The sequence below is a fragment of the Poeciliopsis prolifica genome, unplaced genomic scaffold (assembly GCF_027474105.1).
Source record: "Poeciliopsis prolifica strain line A6 unplaced genomic scaffold, Auburn_PproV2 SCAFFOLD001, whole genome shotgun sequence".
Taxonomy (NCBI): domain Eukaryota; kingdom Metazoa; phylum Chordata; class Actinopteri; order Cyprinodontiformes; family Poeciliidae; genus Poeciliopsis; species Poeciliopsis prolifica.
In genome coordinates, this window is record NW_026562376.1 from 3,419,113 (window position 1) to 3,442,477 (window position 23,365).

Below are 23,365 nucleotides of genomic sequence, written 5' to 3' on the forward strand. Positions count from 1 at the left end.
AGAGTCCACCCCCTGGATAACACTTTCTTAGTTTTACTGGCACAGTATTTCAGATTACCATTACATGGAAAGGAGTTCCTAAGATCAGAACTCCTGTAGATTGTTTAATGGTTGATAAATTAAACGTGGCCCATCATGCAAAATTCACATCATTTATATACTTCCTTCCATGCATCTCAACTGTTTCCAATCTAAGAACACAGCCACCAATCCAGCCACCCGGGCCACAGACTGTTTGTGCCGCTGCCATCAGGCAAGCGGTACAGGAATATACGGACTACAACAAACAGACTGAGAAACAGTTTCTTCCCCACAGCCGTCAGAGCCATTACTCCCTGCCGCCCCCTCCCACACATATCATAAACTCACATACACCCCCCCCCACCCACCCCACACACAGCCATATTGTTCTGCACTTGCACTGTCACATCATCTGCACTTTACCATAATTGGACCTGCTGCTTCTTCTTTGGTGTGGTTGAGTGCCTTTAGTTAATTTTAGTTGTATATATATTATTATTGTGTGTTTGTTTATTTAATATTGTATTTTTTGACTTTTTGCACGGGAGTTGCAATAGAAATTTCGTTGAATCCTGTTCAATGACAATAAATGCTATTCTATTCTATTCTATTCTATTCTATTCTATTCTATTCATAAGGTGTTTTAGGCTCTGCTTTCCAAAGCAGTATGGTTGTATAATTGCCCATCTTGTGAAAGGGAATTAGAAGTTGGATGTAACCAGCAGCAGCTTATTTGAATTTAAAGTGGCGAGTGGGCCTCATTTCTAATACACCTGTTCACACTACAGATTCTTCTGTTATGTGAGGATTGGACCATAAAGGCAACAGTAAAAGCTTTCTAAAAACAATAAATACATTTAAAAAATGGAGGAAATATAGCCATTTCTGAACACAATATTCATACCAGGTTCACTGTAGACAGTTAAATGGAGGCTCTGATATCCACGTTAAATTGAACCAAAAACATTTTGGACATTTCCAGCTGTCCAGTAAAGGCACCGCAGTGTCAGCCAATCATTTCCCGTTCAGATCGGCGCTGCGTGATGACGTCAAACGCAAGCATCCGTTCAGTAAATGTTTTTAGCCGAAGCAGCGTGTAGCTTGGTGTTGCGGGATTTATACCAGAAATAAAAAACCGTTGCGTGTTGTTGTCGGAGCGGTGATGAAAGCCAGGAGTCCGAGATGACCTCCGAGATCCTGAACGCCATGAATATCCTGACCCAACCTCTGGGCGGTGAGTTTCAGCCGGTTTATCACGCGGTTCGTGTCCATTCTGTCGTACATTTTGTTAGTTTGTAGTTTTTGTTTATAAAAGTCCTACGTTATAGTTTTGCCTGTTTCTTTCTCTGAATCTAATGAATAATATTTTTGAAGAATAATTTGGTTTGCAGAGACTCCGTAACCCAATTTATTTATAGTTTTATTTATTTTGCATAATATATGCCAGTTCTAGACTTCATTAGAAATCACAGCGTATTGATCTTTGAGAGGGCATACTTGGATTCTTACGCCATTGTCATTATATTAGTTGAAAACTGTTTCAAAGTGACTTGAGTTTTTATTCTTATTCTGGACTACTCTGCATCCACAGAACCAGAACCAAATATGGAGAAGCAGCATTCAGTCCTCTAATCCTCCTCTAATCTAGAACAAACTTCCAGAAAACACCAAAACTGCCGAAAGACTGAGTTCCTTTAAATAGAGGCTGGAACCCCATATGTTGAGAGCTGCCTTTGATTAATGACTGGAGTATTTATCAATTTATTTATTGTATATTTCCTCATGATGCATTTGATAACATGTCGTTTTCCTGGAAATTCTCATAATTTTAAGATGTTCTGATGAAATTATGTCTTTATTCTGCTAGTAACGGGGGGGGAAATAAGTCACCTTTGAAAATACAGAAAAACAGCGCTGATTTGACTTAAAAAGTTTCTTTTTGTTTTTAAACAGAGACTTAAATATACTGACTTACAGATTTGTTTAATAACTTTCCAGTAGTACAGCACATTTAAATACATCAGTAGCTGATCTTCTGCGTTTGCGGCTGCAGAAGCGTCTGCGCAGCCGTCCCAGCAGGAGGCCCTCCATGCCGCGTTGGGGGCCAACAGGTCCGTCCTTCTGGAGCGGCTTCTGAGCGACGGCAGCCTGCAGCGAGCGGCGCGGCTCAGGGACGAGACAAAGGGCGAAGCTGACTGGTACAGCTCAGAGACAGATGATGTCACCTGGAGCTTTGTCCAAGAGTGTCTCCTGCTCCTCCTCGCCTTAACCCGACACCTGACTGAGGAGCTGAAACGCTTTCAGGAGGCCCCGCCTCCTTCAGGAAGCCTCCGCACAGCGGAAATGGCGCCGCCGCTTCCGCCCGACGTCCTCAGCGTCTCCCAGCAGAAGACGCTGGGTGCCGCGCTACAGTTTGTGGTTTCTCTGGGCATCTGTCCGTACCTGAGCGCCGGGGTCGGTGTCCCACTGGGCCGCAGGTCGGTCGGCTTTCTTCTTCTTCTTTGACTTTACTGGCGTTTGGACAATAGCTTTTAGGTGTGCGTGATGTGGACTTGGAGTCTTATCCTGATATTTTGTGATACTAACAATGAAAAAAAAAAATTTCAGTAATTGTATGCCTGTGACAGCATTGCACAGGATTCAAACACAAATATTGTTCTGGAAAACATCACCATTTGAAACAAGAAGTTTGTTTCAAAACAAAACAAAAAACTGGAGCACAATAACATTTTCACAAATAAAAAATAAGGAATTTATATAATAAAAAACAGCAGTTGCATTTAATTATATTTTCAGATTTACAGATATTTACTAAATTAAATAAGTATTGAATTCCATTAATTAAATTACAATTTTATTCATTTTTTAAAATATTATTAAAAATTGCGATTTAAATAAAAATTCCCCATGAAATAACAATAGAAAAAGTAACATTTCCAAGCATCCTGACAGTTTTTTTAACGTCCACCAATAAATCGAAGTGATCAGAAATTTTACACCTTCTGAATTGGAGTTTGAGCCAGATTTGAAACCCAAACATTTTGTCATGTGAGCCAAATTAGTTGAGTCAGAAGTTCTCTTGCCCTCAGATTAATTGTTCTAAACTTCATGATTGTTTAATTAGGTCTGCATTCGGTGTTGTGGTGGAAAAGCTGATCCGGAGGGAGGCGTCGCCCCCAGCGGGTCGCCATCTGCTCACCACAACCAGAGTCCTGCTGCAGGTGGCTGAGCTGGCGACTCTTGCCACCCTGGTGTTCAGCAGGCATCTGGGGGACGTGATGGCAGCACTGTGCCAGCTGGGCTACGAGCCGCACCGAGAGGACCACAGGGTGGGTTTACCTTCTACATGCTGCTGCAACCCAAATCTACTTTTTTTTTAACCAAATGCCACCTTCATCTGGCTTTTTCACAAAGAAAAAAAAAACCCTGATCTCTGCCACTTCCAAATGTGTAACTGAATCAGATCTGATAGTTGTCCGATCTGCAGTCTTAACAGTCATGTTGCATTTTATCCAGCTTCTAAAAGGACGGTATTATGTGTTTTCCAGACACATCATGGCATTTTATGCCACAGTCAAATAACTATAACCTTCAATTGTTATAAAAAGTTTGTTTACAAGAAAGTTTACATCCTGATTTAATATTGGACCTCTGTCTCTTTAAGAAGCTCCTACTCTTCCTGAAATGCTGCCTTCAGAAAATGATCATATCTCTCCTCCATTAACCCTTTAACATTTTTACCATCGTTTTACTGAGTAGTAGTTTCTATAATGAGCGTAGTTCCACCAGGCGTTGCTAATCGTGTTAGCTCACCGTTTAGCTCTGAGGAGGACCTGTGTCTTGGAGGCGGAGCTACGTCCAACCAGGCATTTTGCACAGCTGAACGGTTGCCATGGAGATTCAAAGGATTTTTATCAAGCGTGCATGAAAGAATCAGAACAAAACATGTTTTTCATGAGGGAATGACATTATAACACGATGCAAAGCTCCAAAAAGTTGATTTTACATGATGTTCCCCCTGTAAATCATTGATGTGAGACATGCATCATAATTCTCGTTGTGATAAATCCAAATCCAGAGCGTTTCAGTCCTGCTGCTTTAGTTTCTGTTTTTCTGCCCTGATGCAGCCACTCAGCACAGAGGAGTGTCGGTCGTGCAAAGAGGCGCTCAGGAATCTGGTTGGAAAAGTTTACCAGCCGATCGTCGTCAAGGAGCTGCTGGTCCTGCAAGGTGGACCCAAACAGGTGCCGCTTCCCGTTCTGACCCAAATGTTGTTTTTGTTGTGCAGACAACAGAATCGTCCATCACATGTTGATTATATATTGGGGCTGCAACAATTAACCCACTAATTTAAATATATATATATATATATCATACCTGAAAATTCTTCATCAGATTTTGAAACTTTCCATTAAATTTTTTCTGCTGGTTTGAAAAATCCTGACATATATTGAACTTATGACTGCAATTATCTATTTTGTCCACATGATGGCAGTAAAAATAAGTTGAAAACTTATATTTCACCAACAAACTCCTCAAACTGTGGTTGTTTTTGACCTTTTTTTGTCCAAAGCATTATTGTAGTGCAGGAAATGAGCTTCCATTTAAATAAGAATAAAACATAATAATAGCATCAGTGATAATCATAAAAAAGAAAGCAAAACTCGCAAGAAAACATGTTTTATTCTCCAGTTTTTCAAGGTAGTTCTTGTTTTCCTGGTCATTGAGCTTTGATGAAACTTGTGTTGGTTCCATGGATCATTATGCTCCTACATGCTGGTTTTGGATTCACATCCCTCTCCTCTGTTTGCTTCCAGTCAGGTCCAGCTGGGAGCTCCAGAGCTGCTCTGGGATCAGCGCCGGCCTGGCTGAGGCGCCTCTGCGGTCAGCTGCTGTCTGAGCGTCTGATGCAGCCCAACGGCGTGCAGGCGGTCGTCAGAGCCGTCCTGGAGGGAGGAACGGGTGAGGAGGGGGAGCAACAGGAGGAGAGATTATGTACAGATAATGTGCAAATAATCCAGCAGGTTCTCCTCCAGTGGCGGAGCTAGACTCTTACCATTGGGGGGCCCAGAGGGTGGATGAGAATGACAAGAAATATATATTTAATAACTAAAGGAAAACTAAAAATAAAATAACTAAAGGGAAAATTCTACATATAATAACCAAGGATATATATATATATATATATATATATATATATATATATATATATATATATATATATATATATATATATATATATATATATATAATTACTAAAGGCAAACATTTATAAAGAAGAAAATATATACCCTATATTTAAAAATATACATATCATAAATAAAAAATTATTACTTAGCTATATGTATGTTTGTACTTGTCATAAATGCATAATTTTTATTTAGTCAAATTCATTTAAATATATGTAGAAAGATAGATATATTAAATAGCTACATTAGATCAATAATATTGGATACAAGCTGGAACTCTTAAATGTTTGGCATGCTTAATGCCACAATGACTTTAAATATTAGGGAAAAGTTGCAAATGAATTAAAGGAATTAAATGAGAATGATGAATGCTGCTTCTGTAAACCGCTCATTAGTTCTCCTGGTTGAACTTCCATTTTCCCCCTGCAGGGGGCGACTCGGACTGGAGGAAATGTGACGCAGTGGCGCGGATCCTGGCGGCCTGCCCTCAGCAGTCGGCCTCAGCAGACGGATACTTCAGGCTGGTCTGTCCTCAGGTCAGCATCACGGTTTCCTCTGCAGGGTGACGCAGGCAGCAGGTCGTCCATCTGAGCAGGAACAGACTCAGGGTTTCTGCTGATCAGATCCTTTTCCTCCAGCTGTTGGTGCAGGTAGACTGCTGCACCTGAACCTCATTATAACTTACCCCATCCCTCATACCTGCCTGCGGTTTGGATCAGCTGGTCAGCAGGAACGCAGACTTGCATGGAACGCAGACTGCACTGGAAACCTTCCTTAATTCGTTCATTAGCTACTATAGCTAGCAGCTACTCCTTCTCAGAAATATCCATCCAATTTCCTTGCTGACCATCCTGCAGCGGTTAGCAAGACACATCCCTCAAAGCTTTTCATTCCACCAGTACTGTTTATTCTGTTTATTGTACTGCAAACCTGTGTAACCTTTATTTGTCTCAGTTTGTCCTTTGCAACCTTTTTAATATTGTTTATAAATATTTGTGGCTAAAACGAATCGATGCTTTTCAGATCCTTGACCTCCTGCATTTCCGAGACAAACTGACAGCTCAGCAGTTCCAGCGAGTCGCCACCAGGGCGGCGCTCTCCATGGTCCAGGAAAGGCCCACCTTCGCTCAGCAGTACCTGCTGGCCTCACTGCTAGCCCCGCTACACCAATGCATCACGGCTTCCGGTCAGTAACACGTCCTCAATCTGGCCTGATGTTCAAATACGGTAACGAAGAATTGGTAGTTTAAAACGTCTAAATATTCAGAGGGGTCCATTCAATGTAGCTAAAAAAATCCAACAAACATCACCTACTTGCTGTTAGCGTTGTGGAAAAGTTTGGATCCTATTTAATGATGGCCTTAAAGAAATAAAGGCGAAACAAGTAAACAACGTAACAACTGAGACTGGTTGCCAGGATGACTCCCTCCTGCAGGCTCAAGCGAACCGCCAGCGTACAAAAACTAAAAATCATATTTTAGTGTTTTTAAATATTGAGGGTGAGAACCTTCTGGTGATGCTTCTGTCTTTTAAAAAATATTTTTACTGATTTGATATCAAATGTCACGTTTTCATTAAGTCTAAGTGGAAAATCACAATAATAAACAGAAATAAAGGATGTTGGTGATTAATATGCGTAATGCGTTTTTCTTAGTGATAAATGGGGTTTTCAGTTATATTCTAGTTTATTCCATCTTGACTCTTGCATGGAGCCGTCGCCTTCATCACCGTCTCTTGTGTTTGTCTTGCAGGTGAAGAGCATCCGCACGTCGCTGTGGAGGAGTCGGATCTCACTCGCTGTTTGGAGGATGTCTACAAGGTGCAACAGTCTGAAAAAAGTCTTTTTATGTTTTAAAAAATTAGTTTTCACACCAACTCCGGCACATATCATCAGCAGAGCAGGAGTTAAAATCAGCTAATCAGCTGCCGCGATCACTTACTAATAATTGCACAATTAATCCTAAGTCTGAAAATGTAATGCTGCGTGGGAAATGTTTTGCGTGATTTTCGGTGTTAAATTATGATACGCTAGTAGAGCTGTTGTGAGTTAGTTGGTCTGCATGTAGTGTTGACACAGGGAGAGAAAAAAGAGAAAAGAATACCACGAGTGGTTTTGAGTTATTGTTCAACAGTTTTTCTGCGTTTTTCTTTTTCCACACTGCACTAAATTAATAACACCTACATCTTCAGGTTTCATTTTGTTAACTGATCTACCGCAGCAGCACAGCTACCCATAGCAAGTAAAAGAAAAGTCTATTTTTGCCCTCTAGCATTGTGCGGATGGGCAACATTTCCAAATGTAAACAATAAAATATGTTTTGTTTTTTTTGTAGAAAGGACAGAGGAGTCCTTTGTGGTAGTTGGAAAATGCCAAAGGGAAAAATAAAGTATCTCATCTATATACAGTGTTCGATGTGATTATTGATGCTTCAGGGTGACATTGTTGACATTTTTTTTTTGTGGGTCAGATCTGGGTCGTTGGAAACAGTCCGTCTCCGACGCTCCTCGCGCCACTTCAGGACGTTCTTCCCGTCATCTTCACGCTTTTCTGCTTCACCAAGCAGAGCGTCTCCCATCTGCGGTGAGTTTTAACTGGAAATCTTCTCTGCTGCGTCTCCGCAGCGAACGTAGAAATGAATCGTATGTCTTCTCTGTGCGCCACAGCGCCCCCTGTCAGGAGATCCTGCTCTGGTTCCTGAAGCATTCAGAGACGTCTGCGTCTCTCCTGTTGCTCAGGCAACTCTCTGGCCTGAGGGAGCGCAGGAACGAGGTGGCGGCGGCGTTCCACTTTACGGCGGGCAGCGGCGGCGGCGTCAGGCTCGTCTGCAGACAGGCCTGCAGGTGGCGACGCAGAGCTGAGTTGTAGTCATCTGAGCGGTCTCTAGCTTTCGGCGTAACTTTCTGCTGTGACCGTAGCGACGAGGATGAGGAGCTGTACGAGACGCTGTCCGGGGAGCAGTGGAGACTGGAGTGTCTGGTGCAGCTGCTGGCCCAACTCAGCGACTCCGACCTGCCCGGGGATTTCTTCCTGAACCTGCTGCAGGTACCAAAAGGACCGCAGAGTAAAAACAGAGAGAAGAAACTCTCCAGCATACAGCAAAGGACTAAGGCCGATGAAATTTAACCTCAGAATTTTGTCCATAATCTCAGAAATATCACTTTAATCTAAGAAATATGACTTTAGTCTCATAAATATGACTTTTTTTCTTCAATCTTGACTTTTTCCTCAAAAATAATTTTCCCCACAGAATCTTGACTTTAATCTCCAAAAAAAATGACGTTAATCTCAGAGTCTTGACGAATCTCGGGCATTTGTAAGCAGCCAGGAAAAACTGAAGCATTTTTTCTTCAGAGAAGGAGAAACAGTCCAAGCCGGGTCCGTTGGGGTTTTTTCAGTTCTGTTTGGAAATATAAAGACTCGCCTCGCTCTTTAAGATGTGATCAGTAAAAACTGAAGCGTTTCCTTTGGTCATTTCCGTTATGCAGAAATGTTTTGTTGACATGGCGTTTGTTGCAGGAGCTGACTGGTTGGGCGGTTGCTCTAGATGAAGAGCTGAAGGACGAAGAGGAGGTGGATGTGGCGGCCATGACGCTTCTGGAGGTGGAGCAGCAGGTGCTGGGTGGAGCTGAGAGGCAAGCAGAGAAGCTAACTCTGCTCCAGGCGCTGGCTGTGATGGTGGAGAGTCTGGAGCAGGAGCAGCTGCTGAGGAAAACCTCACAGGTCAGAGGATGAAGGATGGATGGAGAGCGAGGAAGGGAAAAAATGAGGATGGATGGATGGAGAAAAGAGATGGATGGAGAAAAGAGATGGATGGAGAAAAGAGATGTATGGGCAGAACTTTTGCCAAGATGTATCTGTTCTGGTTGCAGGTTGTGGACTTCATGGTGTCCCTGCTCCAGAGGGCCTGCGTCGGGCTGGACGGGACCTCGGCGCCAGGTGTTGGGAACCCAGTGGAGAGCCAGACGCTGAGCATGGGGATGGGCCTGGTGGCGACGCTCCTGTCCGCGCCTCAGGTACAAATCCCTCAAACCGCTCATGGAATTAATCAACTTATGATTAATTACCAAGAAACGGTAAAATTAGCTCCAATTGATGAACTAATAGCAGCTGCTTAGATCTTATTTCAGTGTTGTAGTTTGGCCACCAACCAGCAGAGGGCACCGCTGGTCGTCCTTAACGCCATCTTTGTTTGAACCAAAAACAAAGATGGCGGAGATGTCACAGCATCAGTATTGAATGCAGCTGATAGAATGATATGTATTTATTATTAATATTATAATTATGGTATTTGATGTGTTTTGATGATGACGCTTGAAAAAATATGTCACGTTTGTTACTAGTTTCACAACCGGCGACTGTATGATGTTTTTTACTCTTATTGCAAGAAATCAACTAATTGTATGGGAAATTAAAACCAACTGAAAAACAGTTGCTATTTGATTGCCAACCCTCAGAAGACTCAGGTTTTAAGAAAATAGCCGCTTACAACTTTATATTTAAGATTGATCAACTTTAGATCATTAATCAATAACATGCATTTCTTATCAGCAGTTGATTAATCTCCTGTTTTTTTTCTAACTTCGCCGCGTCAGATCAGCGCTCAGGATTATTCCTGCATGTCGAAGTTGCTCCGGCCGCTGGAGGCGCTGGCCCAGCAGCATCCCGACGTCGTCGTCCAGGAGCTGGCGTCCAACCTCGGCGCCGCCATCGCCACTCGCGGCGCCTACCGACCCGAAGACCTCGCTGAGGCTGCTCGTTGCCGTGGCAACCCCGACGACACGACAAAGAACAGCAAAGCGAAGAGCGAAGGAAGAAACCAGCAGGCGCCAGCCAGCAGGCGTCCCGGTCCGCCATCTGGATCCGGTGATCCAAGTGACAAACCGCTCTCTGATTGGCTGCTGGAGGCATGCGACCCGGACGTGCCCACCCGAGCGGTCGCCCTGAGGGCTGTGACCCGGATGGTGCAGCGCAGACACCCAGAGGCCGTCCAGGCTCAGGAGAAGGTCCTCACGGTTCGTAGAGACTGACGAACACAAACGAGCATAAAGTCTTTAACGCATTAATGTTACATCATGCAGATCAATCGCATTTTGACCTGTGAGCCTCTCTCCTCTGGAGGGGGATCAGGATATCGCGGTTCTGTACTGCGGCTAACAGTGTAGTGACAACAGGTGAGAGAGGAGATTCAAAAACACAGAGAAGAACGTTCCGATAAAAACTGTGACTTTTCCTCCCACCAAATCACAGCCAGTTAATATTTAACGTTTTCAAGATAAAAAATATCATTTACGTTTGAAACAAAATGACTTTCTGAATATGAAAATCTGTAAAACTGAAATATTTAATTTGAGACAATAAAACATTATTTTTAAAATATGAATGTTAAAAGTAACGATAACGAACCTTTGTTGAGTTCCAGATTCAAATCCAGAAATTTTCCAGGTTGTAATTCCTAGTTTCAAGAGTTCTTGTTTGCCTTGTGATCCGAACTCGAGTATCAGCGGGTTTCCCGTTTCATCCTCGTCTCCTGGGACATTCATAATGCATGAGGCAGTCTTCCTCAGTGGGACGCCGCTGCCCTCCTGGGGGCTTGTTAAGGAAAAGATGCCCCTTATTTAGGGATTCCCTTTAGCTCCAGGCCCCTGCTGATGCTGCAGAAACCCCCGGTATTGATTTTCCTCTCCAGTTCGGTTCTCCTCGGATCAATCATCTGTTTTATTCTCTCTGATGTTTGTTGACTGGCTGATCCTCGGTCTGGATCTCCATAATTCCCCGACTCTCCGTGTCCTGTCCAGCTCTTCCTGGAGAACCTGGAGCATGAAGACTCGTTCGTCTACCTGTCGGCCATCCAAGGTGACGCCTCCGCTCTCATGTTTGTTTTTATAACTCTCTGTATATGGAGTCATTTTAAGGTTACTTCAACCAGCTGTTAGCTTTATATCACCTCCAGCTTCCTTTCAGCTCACAGTAGCAGAGACTGAGTCCGATCTGCTTTCAGGTCTGGCCGTTCTGGCTGATTCCTACCCGGGTCAGATCCTGGAGAGGCTCCTCCAGGATTTCCAGCGCGGCCCGTCGCTCCCTTCGTCCAAGCAGGAGCGCTCCCTGGAGACCCGGCTGAAGGTGGGGGAGGTTCTGATGCGGGCCAGCAGAGCGATGGGTGAGTGTCAGTCTGTGTGGCTCGCTTGTTTCAGTCCATTAATGAGACATTAATTGACTCACATTAACATTACAATTTACTTAATGGATACACACCAATTTAAATAAACCATTTTGCTAAAAGGTTTTTGCGCTGAGGTTTTTCAGTCGCATCCAAACGTTCCCCTGCTTGGATCTCTGAGTCGCTGCCTCTCAACCTGCCAGGATCTCATCATACTTTCAGTCTCTGATGTTTTTTGTTAGTTGCTAATAAGAATCTAATGGTTCAAGTTTTAAGTTTGGAAGCTAATTCCCTCTCACATAACTGGAAAAGACGGTTCTTAACATTTCTCTGACTTTCAGGAAAATATTGTTTACTTATTTTAGCATAAATACTTGGCCTATTATCACAATTTAAAAACTGGTGTGTAGTTTATAATGTGCACTTTAAGCTCAAGTTGATACGCTGTCACAAACCAGACATGTTAAAACACAATATAAGCCTATGGATTCCTATGGTTTAATGTATCGATGCTCGCGGATGAAAAATTGATTCTTTTCAAGGGTGGAAAAATCAATAAATATCGTAGAATCGATATAATTATACAGCCTTACTGAAATGATTCAGTAAGGCTGATTCAGCCGCTGGCTGTGGAACCAGCTGTGTTGGTGGACGACACAAAGCACAGAGTCGCCTGCAGCTGCTTCAGCCAAGCGGCTCCGCGGCCAACTGACCGACGGAAACACAAACACAGCACTGACCCTTCATTACAGCGATGCCCAAACCCAACCACAAATTCACTTAGTAACACTTTCGATGCAGAACTCTTACAGAGGGGTCTGCAAGTTTCTCTGCCAGGAACTAGGAACAAACCAGAAACGTAAAACCAGGCTCTGAACGTCCAGTCGGTTAAGAAAACCTCTATTTAAAAAAATCACAGCTTGGCCAAAAAGACACATTTTGGCCGGTTGGGATGTTGGAGTCAAACGCAGCAGCTGTCCGAGAGGCAAACTGAAGCTCCTTCCAACCTTCATGCAGGGATATAAACACCCTGATTGTCCCAGGAAAGTGGCATGATGGGAATCTGGCACACAGAACCAGAGCTGAGTCAGAAAAATACATAAATGAACGCAGCAAAACACAGCATCTCCTCTGACTGGAGAGGAATTTAAGCTTCTGCTGATGCTTGTGAGATGATTATTGTGCAGGAAAGAAATGGGCTGAACTGTCGATGTGTTGGTTGAAAAGTAGATAAACTAGAAAAAGTCGTCAGAAATGTTCAAATGAAGCAGCTTTTTTGTAAGTTTGCTCTCGTCTTTCAAGCTTTTTATGAATCTGGAACATAAAAGTTTATGTCATAACAGAGCTTGTTATTAATTCATTTATTTATTCAAATAATTCATAATCCATACTTCAGAATAGGGCTGGACGATAGAACAATACATATCGCAATAGACGTGATTAACATCATAATTAATATTCAATAATGTAGGCAAAGAAAAGACTTGACCATTTTTGCACTGCAGTGTGGACCCCGCAGTGCAAGGGTCACTGCCCATTCCTCCCAGCCTGGCTCCATCCGACCCGGTCCTACTGGTCCTACTGGTCCTACTGGTCCTACTGGTCATTTGCATTGAGGATACGTCATGTAAATTGAATTCTTGCTAAAGCTACTGAGGAGGGGATGTGCTGTGTTGGCGCAGGAGTTGAGCACAACCCACATATGGAGGCCTTGGTTCTCGACTCGGCTGTTGCAGGTTCGATTCCCGGCCTGGCGACCTTTTGCCCCAGGTCTTCTCCTTCTCTCATTATCCACTTTCATGCCAATTAACTATCAAATAAAGGCCACTAGAGACAATAAAACCTCCCCGGCGACTGCAGGACAGTTTCCTTATTGGTTCTCCGTCCCGCTCATTCTGAGTGCGCTCATGAGCGGAGAAGCGAAGGGAAACATTTACCTCAGCTTAACATTTAACAGAAAACAAATCTCATCTGAATGTCTCTGAGCTGGACTCGCAGCCAGCTCGTTCACAGCCTTGCCGACTTCTGATCGTTCAAAAAAAATCTTTGCCTGAAGATTGTAATCCCAGTGTAGGGTGAGATTATGATGGCTGAATGCCAGTAAGTTGGTTCAAAACATCATAATGTTAAAAGCCATTTTAAAGATTTGATCACTTTATTTGAAGCCTGTATGTTTTTTTTTGTCTTTTTTTTAATACTTGGATTCTTCACTGATTATCTGTTTACTTCCTAAATATTTGCATTGTTCTCCCCCTTTTTAGAGAACAATATATTGAAATGATGCAATATATTGAAATGACAGCCATCGAGATAGTATAGAGCTCCTCTGACCCAGAAATCTGGTCTTTATCCCGCCTCCACAGCCAATGAACCAATCAACAGCTAACTCCAACCCGGTTTGGCTAGCCCGATTGGAGCCGCAGCTCTCAGGGGTCAAGGGATCCAGGTGGTACCGGGCTGGAAGTGCTAATGCAAAAACCATCAGGCCTGCTTTTCAGCCAGAGCATCCTGGGTCAGCCCAAGAGCATCCTGGGTCAGCCCAAGAGCATCCTGGGTCAGCCCAAGAGCATCCTGGGTCAGCCCAAGAGCATCCTGGGTCAGCCCAAGAGCATCCTGGGTCAGCCCAAGAGCATCCTGGGTCAGCCCAAGAGCATCCTGGGTCAGCCCAAGAGCATCCTGGGTCAGCCCAAGAGCATCCTGGGTCAGCCCAGGTCTGGCTGTGCAAAAAATTCACTCAGTCTTTGGTTACCTAGCAACTCACTCTTCCTTTGGTTACCTAGCAACTCACTCTTCCTTTGGTTACCTAGCAACTCACTCTTCCTTTGGTTACCTAGCAACAAACGTGCGCAGCAGCAGTTTAAAGTTTCGCTTCTATTCTTCATAACTGCTTAAATGTAAAAAACAGCAGCATGAAGTGAAAACTGTGGATAAAACACATAATGTCACAGCACCAATTTGGCTGCATTTCACATATTTATAACAAACTTCTCAATTTTTGATATTTACTCATATGAAATGCTTTTGTCATGATACGTTTTTCAGCCTTATTGTTCAGCCCTACTTCAAAACACAGCAACAATTTAAACGACGTGACTCAAAACACACAGGTAGTTTGTACTGTCATATTCATCAAACTAAACTAAATTATGTCTTCATAAATCACGACAACGTATAAAAAAACTCAACAGAAAGAAAACAAAAATACCAAACTGGATTCAACATTTGAAGTGTTTTTTTTATGGGATCTGGTTTGAAAAAGTCTCGCCCGACGCTGCATGTTCTTCCTCCAGGGGAACTGGCGCCGCACCTGGGCCGCCCCCTGCTGGGCGTCTTCCTGCAGGGAACCAGAGATCCGGACCACACCGTCCGGGCCAGCAGCCTGTCCAACCTGGGGGAGCTCTGCCAGAGACTGGACTACTCTCTGGGACCGCTGGCACACGAAGTGAGAACGCCGCTGGAAATTTATATATTTCACATCTCAATCATGCTTTTCCAATGTTCTCATAAAAATCTGTTTTATTATCTGTATTTGTTCTATAGAATATTTGCAGCTTAGTCTGACTAAAACTCTGCTATACATGTCAAAGTATAAATCAACTAAAACATTTGTTGTTCACAAGGGACTGAAAAGTTACAAAAATACAAAAAATATTATTTAAAAGGCAAAAAACAAAATCTTACCAAGTATATTTAGTTTCTAGAAGTAACTCGTTTTGTGTCAATAATTCCTTTATTGGTGAAAAAAATACTATTTCCGTTATTTAATTTATAACATGGAAAAAATGTCTTATTATAAGTGGATTTATCTGCCAACCCTGTTAAGTCAATATTAAGTAATTATTTATTTAAAACAATCACTGATGTCTTGCTGAAAGTTACTTGTAAGATAGTCTTGTCTTATTTCAAGTGTAATAAGTTATCTGGACCAGACAAAAATACTTGGTAAGCTTTTGTGTTTCTGCAGTGAAGTGAAAGAATAACTTACTGGGATTTTTTTTAAAAGATTTTTTGCAGTGCAGATTTTTCTGCTCAAGACCCCAAAAATGTTGAGTTGTGACCAAAGTGGGGTCCTCACCCCAACTTTTGGAAACACTGAGTAAAGGTTGTGTCCCTCTGAGGAAAAATCTGCTGCAGATTAAATGTTATTGCGATATAAAAATAGTTTTCAAACACAAACTGTGAGGCTCGACTGGCTCTGCTGAGATCTGCGGCTCATTCAGCCGCGTTCGCTGAATGAGCTTCAGTGTCAGATGAACAGGAAGGACTCTTATTCACAAACCTGTGATCTTTTTCACACTGACAACGGAAGTTCATAGTCTGATACTTTTTACAGCTTTTACTCGGTTTGTTTGATTTATTTTTTTGTTTTTTTACAGATATCAAACACTCAAGAGTAGTTTCAGTTCACCAAACACCAAAACAAATACTACTGTGTACAAGTACTTCTTAAAAATGTAAGTGCCATAAAGGGAGTAAAATATTGTCAGACTGTAAAGCTCTACTGCTATTACAGATGATGAATTACATGATGAATTAAAATCAGCTCAATAATTCCCATTTGGACAACAGTGGTTAAAGAGATGCTTCCCTTTAATGTCGTTAAAATTTAGAAAAATGTTGCAAACATTTGACGCAAAGTACAAAGTGTTTTTTTTTTAATCTGTCGTATCAACTGGAGCTGTTGGGTTTTTTTTTTTTTCTTTATGAAACGATGTCATTTTTAAACAAAGTCAGACCTGGGGCCACACATTGGACACCCCGAATTCAGAATTTGTTGTAAATTCTTTGTTTTCACAGGTTTAACTTTCATTTCTACTGATTCCTGATGGTTTCCTGCCTCTTCCTGCTGTGAATATTTAGTGGTAATGTGTTTTTGCTTCTTTCTTTCTTCCGTGCAGCTGAGCTCGTGTCTGACTGCGCTGATTAAAACGGAGCGGGAGGCCGAGGTGAGGAGAGCCGCCGTCCACGTCGTCGCTCAGCTGCTCAGAGGCCTCAGCGATAAAACCACCCAGGTGACAAACTCTGCAGCGCAACACGCCGCGTCACCCGGCAAAAACACTAAATATTACCAAGTATCTGTGTCTAGTTTCCAGTGTGAATATCTTTGCACTAAAAATTAGACAATGATTCTTTAAGATTGTGAGGTTTCGCACTGAACCCAGATTATCTTTAACATCAGAGATGCACTAGAGAACAAATTAGGTCACAAATAGAAACCATAGAATAATAGAAAAAGTCAAATAAATAATATGGAATAAGATTAAAAAAAGGAAAACTGTATAAATATAAATGCATATTTTTGCAATTTGTGCAAGAAATGTATCAGAAATATATGCAAAACAATTAAAAACATGTAGATAACATTAGATTATTAAACTTTTAAGTTCACCTGAAGTGAAATAAGCTGCATTAAAATCTGGTTCTGCAGGATATTGACTCAGGAAGGTAAACATGCAACACTTTCTGGGTTTTTATTTGTAAAAACCTGTTGTTTTCTTCCTGCTTCATGATTTTAAGCTGCTTTGTGTTGATTTATCATCTAAAATTGAAACTTTCTGTCCTGATGTGGGGCTTCATATTTGGAGGAAACCTCCTGACCTGCAGGTGAAACTGAGTCGCTCGCTGTTTGTTCTGCTTGCCAGATTTACAAAGCAGCTCCTCAACATAACGGATGTTTATGCAGCTTGTAATTTTCCACCTGGTGGTCTCTCAGGTGTGTTTGTGTTTTCCTTTATTTTTGTTTCCTGCCTGGGGGTCAGAAACCTGAGCGTGACCTCTTCTTGTTTCCTGCATCTCTGGCGCTTTTAGGTCAGTAGGTTCAAAAAAAAAAAAAAAACTCACTTCAAACTTTGAGAAACTTTCAACTCTTTCTGTCAATTTGCTCAAATTAACATCTAATCTTAGATTTACTTCCAAAACTTTGTTGCTGCAATTACAAATTTAAAGTTTTTAAATTCTTTTTTTATCATTGGAAAAAAGAACATGCAAATAGTTAAAATGTGCAGCGATGTTGGTGTACAGAGTGCCAAAAGTGGAAAAATTAAACAAGAAATTAGATTATTAAATAAATGTACAATGAAATAAATATATGTTTAAATAATTTAAACTGGTGGAGCTCAACAGATCAGTTTTATAGATAAAATTATTTCAAGGAGCAGGAAAGATGAAGCAATTAAATATGCATTAATTATTATTCTGCTTCAGTTATTCTAAGTTTTGTTTCATTGATTTACAAATGCACTATATAGTCTATTAAAAATTATCTAAATATTTAAATTAAACACTTATTTCATGGCACATTTAATTAATAATTTAATGATGCAGCTTTTTATTTTGTCCCTTTTGGCTCTCCATATTGGTGGTGATATTTTTTAACATGTTTACAAAATAAGATGAAATTGACGGGATTTTGGTTAAAGAAGTAAAAGCACTAAAGCTCCGTATCGCTGCCATCCTTTCCATTAAAATCCTCGTTCAAAGTTTAAACAGCTGATGGAAATTTGGTCTTTATTTGACTGATTTATGGTTTTAATTCATTTTACAGTTTTCACACAATAACAGTTTAAGTTTGATGGATTTATATCCAGATTTTTCTCACAGGATGTTCAGATTATTGAAAAATATTCAGATTTTTTTTATTTTAACTAATTTCATTCCCACACTTTTATTTCCACATGCACAGTTAATATATCAAAACGTAGGTATTTGTCTCTACTTTCACCAATGTGTCTGTCGGTGGTGCAGGACGTACAGTTTTCTGTTAAATCAACCCAGAGTGCTGAGAGCTCACAAGTTATCTCTCATTCACTTCCATTATATTGACTGTTTTCCTGCTGAACTGAAATTAAAGGGTCTCTTTAAAAAAAACCTGCAGACTCATAAAAATGTGCATGTTTGGTCACCTGAAGGTTCTGATGTTCATGGGTCAAGAATTGTTTCAGTATCACTAAAAGTTTTTAAAGTTTCAGTTTAAATAGCAACGAGTGACTCGTCTTCTTGAATATGGAGGCTGAAATTATTTCACTGCTCAGGTGTGCTGTGGCTCCTGCTGTCTTCCAGCTGTCGGTTCTGGTCCAAGTCCTGTCATCACTGCAGAACCAGCTGGATTGTAACAACACAGGGATGTGGGAAAAGTTAAAAAAATAGGGCAAAGGTCAAAGTAGGGCAGGATAGAGTGATGGTTTAGAAGTGAGAGCAAAGATGGACGGATGGACAAAAATTGATAGAGGTGAAACAATACCAGCTCCATTTCTCATTGGCTGTAAAGTCGCATAAATTAGAATTATAAAAATAGATTTGCTACATACAAACATGTTGATTTGGGGGGAAAAACTTTTTTTCTTATTTAAAATTGTATTGAAATTGGTGTAACTGCAATGGAAAGGCTTTTTTTGCAGCCATATGATGTCTCTACATCAAATAAAACGTCATAATAGTTAGAATATTTCAAAAATAAAGTCATAATACGAGAATAAAGTGGAGATAAAGATAAGTCAGTATTGTGAGAATAAAGCCGGAATAATATAAGAAGTCATAAAATTTCCAAAAAATAAATATTACAAGAATAAAGTCATGATGACTTTATTCCCAGATTATTTCAACTTTTTCTCATTAATTTTATTCTGGTATTATTGACTTTATTCTTGTAGCTTTATTAATTTTAAGTTTTGTTTGTTTTTCTTAGTATGGCTCTAATACTCCATTTTATTTTGTAAAACTGTTTAATGCTCTGTTGAACCACAAGTTTGTTATATTTGTGAAACAGATTAACAGTAAATTTTGACTGATTTGCTGTTTTCTATCCAGTCCCTTCATGACCAAACAGGTTTTGTGTTAATAAATGTGGTTCAAATGAAATTCAGGAAGCGTCTTTAGCCCTGACATGTGGTTTGTGTGGCTGCTCCGTTTGCCTCCTGCAGGTCCTCGGCGACGTCCTCCTGGACCTGTACCGGGCCCTGAAGCTGGTGGTCGGCTCGGACCCGGACCAGGCGGCCGTTCTGCACGCGCAGCTGGCTCTGGAGGAGCTGGACCACGTGATGAGGAGGTTCGTCTTCCCAGAGCAGAAGCTGGAGAAGAAGATCGTCGTCCTGCCGTAGAAGCTGGAATGAGTCGGGTTTCCCTCTGACAATAAAGGACACTTGTGTCCATTTGTCTTCAACTGGTGTCTTTTTCTCCTTAATATTTTACTTTTTAAACTTGACAATTAAAACATAACTTGGTTAATCCCAGTTAACATATTTTCACATCAGGCCAATTTAGTTTTGACATTGTTTTTCTAAATAAATACAATCAGCATTGTTTTCATCAAGGTGATTTTTGACTTTACAGTGTTTGGAAAATGAGATTTTTTTTATCACCGGTTTTCTTGCACAAAGATCTTAGTTTACTTGAATTAAGATCAAACTAATATAAGTAGCTTTTCAGCAAGACGTACAAGAGAGCTTGTTTGAAGTCATTAATTCCTTAATTTTGATTTTAAAAAGTGCTTGTTTCACTGGCAGATTATTTCACTTATAACATGGGGGAAATGTGATGAGTAAAAAAAAAATCTACCAGTGCAACAAGTAGGTTTTAAAGTCAATATTAATTAATTAAAGACCTGAAAAAAAGCTCTAGTATCTTGCAGAAGAGTTGCTAGAAAATAGGACAAAACTGCAAACGTTTTCTGGGTCAACTTTTCAAACAAAATGCTGCAAACAGATTTAAGTATAAAAGTTAGTGGTTTGTTTACTGAGGGGCGTTTAAGCAAATATCAGAGGTCTGTGGGTAAGTTTCAGCCTTTCTGTATAATTTTGATAATTGAAAAAGATTCAATTTTGAAATTGCAGTCTTCCGTTGAACAACTTTTCCAAGATTTTATAAATTTTAACAAGAAAAAGTAACGACTGCAGAACAGTCTGAATCTTAAAGAAAATCTAAAGAAACAAAGACTGGGTCAGGATTGTATGCCATGAATCGGGAAGAGCCTGAATGAGACTCGCACTCAAAGGTGTCTTTATTTTTCTCCTACTAGATGTTTAGAAGCCCAATGAAGTCTGGACTTCATGGCGAGAAGATCTGGGTAGAAATATCCAACAAAGGCGGCGCTGCTTTGTGTCAACCAGCCTATGTGTGGTCTGGAGCCTGACGGAGAGGAATTCCTTCTTTTGTTGTCGTTTGTTTAGCAAAAGGCTAACGGGCTTTAAGGGTTGACCCCCTGGTCTGTCTCTATATGAATATGCAACAGTCTGAGTTGTTTGCAGTCTGAGATCTTCCCCCACGGCGAGACTCTGATGTTTCACCAGAGAAACGTCACGCAGAGTCGCTTCAAATGTTTAATATCCTTCCGTCTGCAGAGCTGGTAGCATCTAGTTGCATTTACTCAGTTACATTTACTTGAGTAAGCTTTTTGAAAAAAATATACATTTTCGTTTACTTGAATAATTTTTATCATGAAGTGTTTCTACTCTTACTGGAGTGAAATATCTGGATTTTAACCAAAAACCCACCAGACAGACACACGGTTCCTATTTCATACTGAAAGAAACTGATTTCAACATTTTTCTTTTATATTCTCTATTTAATTTTGTTATTTTTTGTTTCTTATATAAATTATTGTCATTTTCATTCTTAAAGTACAAAACTTTCCACGTTATATTTTGGCCTGTCTTATGATGTAATATTTAAATATCTGATCTGTTACTCTGAACTTGCATAGACTTTTTGTCAAATCCTTTTTTTACTTCAGTAATTTCTTGGGACAGCTACTTTTTACCTTTAGTAAAAATAGCTTGAAGTAGTGCTACTCTGACTTGAGAACGGTTTTTACTTACTCTAAGCACTTACTTACAAAAACACAACATCTCATCAATTATTCCTGCTTTATTTTCTAGTGCAAATAAGTAACTTTTCTTGCTGAAAAGTTATTTACTAGTTACAAGTAACTTTTCAGCAACAGATATGATAATTCCTTAGGATTGATGAAACTGTATCAGTTCCATTGGCAGTTTTGATTGACTGTTAATTTTCCCGTGTTGTAAGTCAAATAATCTGCCAAGGGAACCAGTACGTTTCATCCATATTAAGGAATTATTTGAAACAAAGTCATATCTTGCTGAAAAGTTACCTGTAAGTCAGTGTTGTCTTATTTCAAGTGTATTAAGAGATACAGCAGAAACTAGACCAGGAATAGCTCTGTGAACAAACTTATCTAAAGTCTGCAGATGTTTTCAGAATGAGGCAACATGCAGATATTTTGGCTCTGCAGTTTTTAGTCTATAAAAGGAGAAAAGGTTGAGAGTTTTACACTGAAAGAGTCTCCAAAATCTCCTCAGTTTCAGCTCACTGGTTTGACTAATAAGCTGAAACACTGATGGTGTTTGCAGGGTTTTGACGATGCATTAAGATGCCAATATGCTTCCCATTGATAAAAAACCACCAACTTATGGCAAAAGACTTATTAGTACATGAATGCTACAGAAACACAAAAGTATTTTTAGTCCAGTTCCCTTCGCACACATATTCCTATGTTTCTTAGTATGTTTAAAATACACCAAAACTAACTTATGAGTAACTTTTCAGCAAGATATGAGTTTGTTTTATGTCAACAATTCCTTAATACTGGTGAAAATAATTACTAGTTCCAGATTATTTTACTCATAACATGAGATTTTCTCATATTATAAGTGAAATAATCTGCCCGTTAATATTTAAAAACTATTAATCAGTTAGATAAAAAAAAATTGCCAAATTTAATTAAACGCAAAATGTATATTTTTTGTCGAGTTTTGGTACAGTTACTGCTCTGAATGTTTTGTTTTTCCAGTAAATCGTCTTTTTTGAGTTTGTGCCAATTAACAATCAATTACCAAATTAGTTGACAACTATTTCAATAATCGATCAGTATGATTAATCATGATTAATCTAGTATTAGTGATTAAATTGAATTATATTGAAACAATAGACTGTGATTAAATCAATTAATTAAGTTTGATTGTATTGAAATAACTGATTAATCACTCTTAATGGTGATTATTTGAATTGATTATTCAAATCATCAACTAATTTTGTATTTTAATTAGTTATCATGATTGATCTATTAACAGATTTGTATGAAAATAATCAGTCACAATTAAACTACTTAATCATGATTAATTGGTTGTTAATTGATCAAATTCAAATATATTGAAATAAGAGATTAATCACAATCTTCCAATTAATCATGATTAATTATTAATCAAATTTATATCAAAATAATGACTTAATCGCTTAAGTTTAAATATACTGATATAATTGTTTAATCACAGTCTGATTTATTGTTTCAGCCCTAATATTAATAAATTATTAATCTAAAACAAGTTCCCATGTTTTACTGAAAGTCACTTGTAAGTTAGATTTGTCATATTTGACGTGTAATAAAATATTCACACTAGAAACTAGATCAAAAATACTTGGTGAAACTTTGTGTTTGCAGTGTTTAATGTGGTTAAATCCTGATGTGAGGAACCTTAGTATTAAAATGACCTTATCTGTTTATCTGCAGTCCTGCTACTTGACCTGAATGAAATGTAATTAAGTCGCGTGGATAGTATTGATTCCCAGAGCCGCAGCGGTTTATCCGACCTGCAGGACGTCAGCGGGGAGGAACGGAGGAGAAGGTGGAGGGAAGACAAATAAAGCCATAAAGGGATGCTTTGAGTCAGCCAGAGAGGGGTGGAAGCTGGAGGCTGCATTGCAGAGAAAGAGTGAGCAGGTTGGGGGGCTGGAGGAACGAAGTGACAAAGATTCAGCCTGCAGACAGAAGCTGATTCTGCAGAGAGGAGAGAGGAAAACCTGATTCTTTGACCCTCCGACTTCATCTTCATCCTTCAGGGTCGGCAGTTGGGATCAGGAGTCGGGATGGAGAGTAACTGCAACCCAAAAGCTGCAGCGGCATCATCTGCAGGCTGAAAGTCTCGGATCAATCCCGGCTTGGAGGGTTGGTGGGTTGGAGGGTCTCCATGCTCCGGAACGGGACCA

At 40.3% G+C, this 23,365-nt stretch overlaps 1 protein-coding gene across 1 annotated transcript; it reads left to right on the top strand.

The window, feature by feature from the left end:
- The first annotated feature begins 1,097 nt into the window (after nt 1–1,097).
- Nucleotides 1,098–19,526, top strand: tango6 (transport and golgi organization 6 homolog (Drosophila)). The gene is made up of 19 exons (XM_055040575.1): nt 1,098–1,255; nt 2,075–2,498; nt 3,146–3,350; nt 4,149–4,265; nt 4,839–4,983; nt 5,640–5,746; nt 6,234–6,396; nt 6,962–7,029; nt 7,679–7,791; nt 7,875–8,051; nt 8,127–8,253; nt 8,728–8,931; nt 9,081–9,224; nt 9,804–10,223; nt 11,007–11,064; nt 11,210–11,368; nt 14,659–14,810; nt 16,267–16,380; nt 19,288–19,526. Exons 1-19 carry the CDS (start codon nt 1,204–1,206, stop codon nt 19,462–19,464), a joined length of 3,126 nt encoding a protein of 1,041 aa, XP_054896550.1. The 5' UTR covers nt 1,098–1,203; the 3' UTR covers nt 19,465–19,526.
- Nucleotides 19,527–23,365: the final 3,839 nt, after the last annotated feature.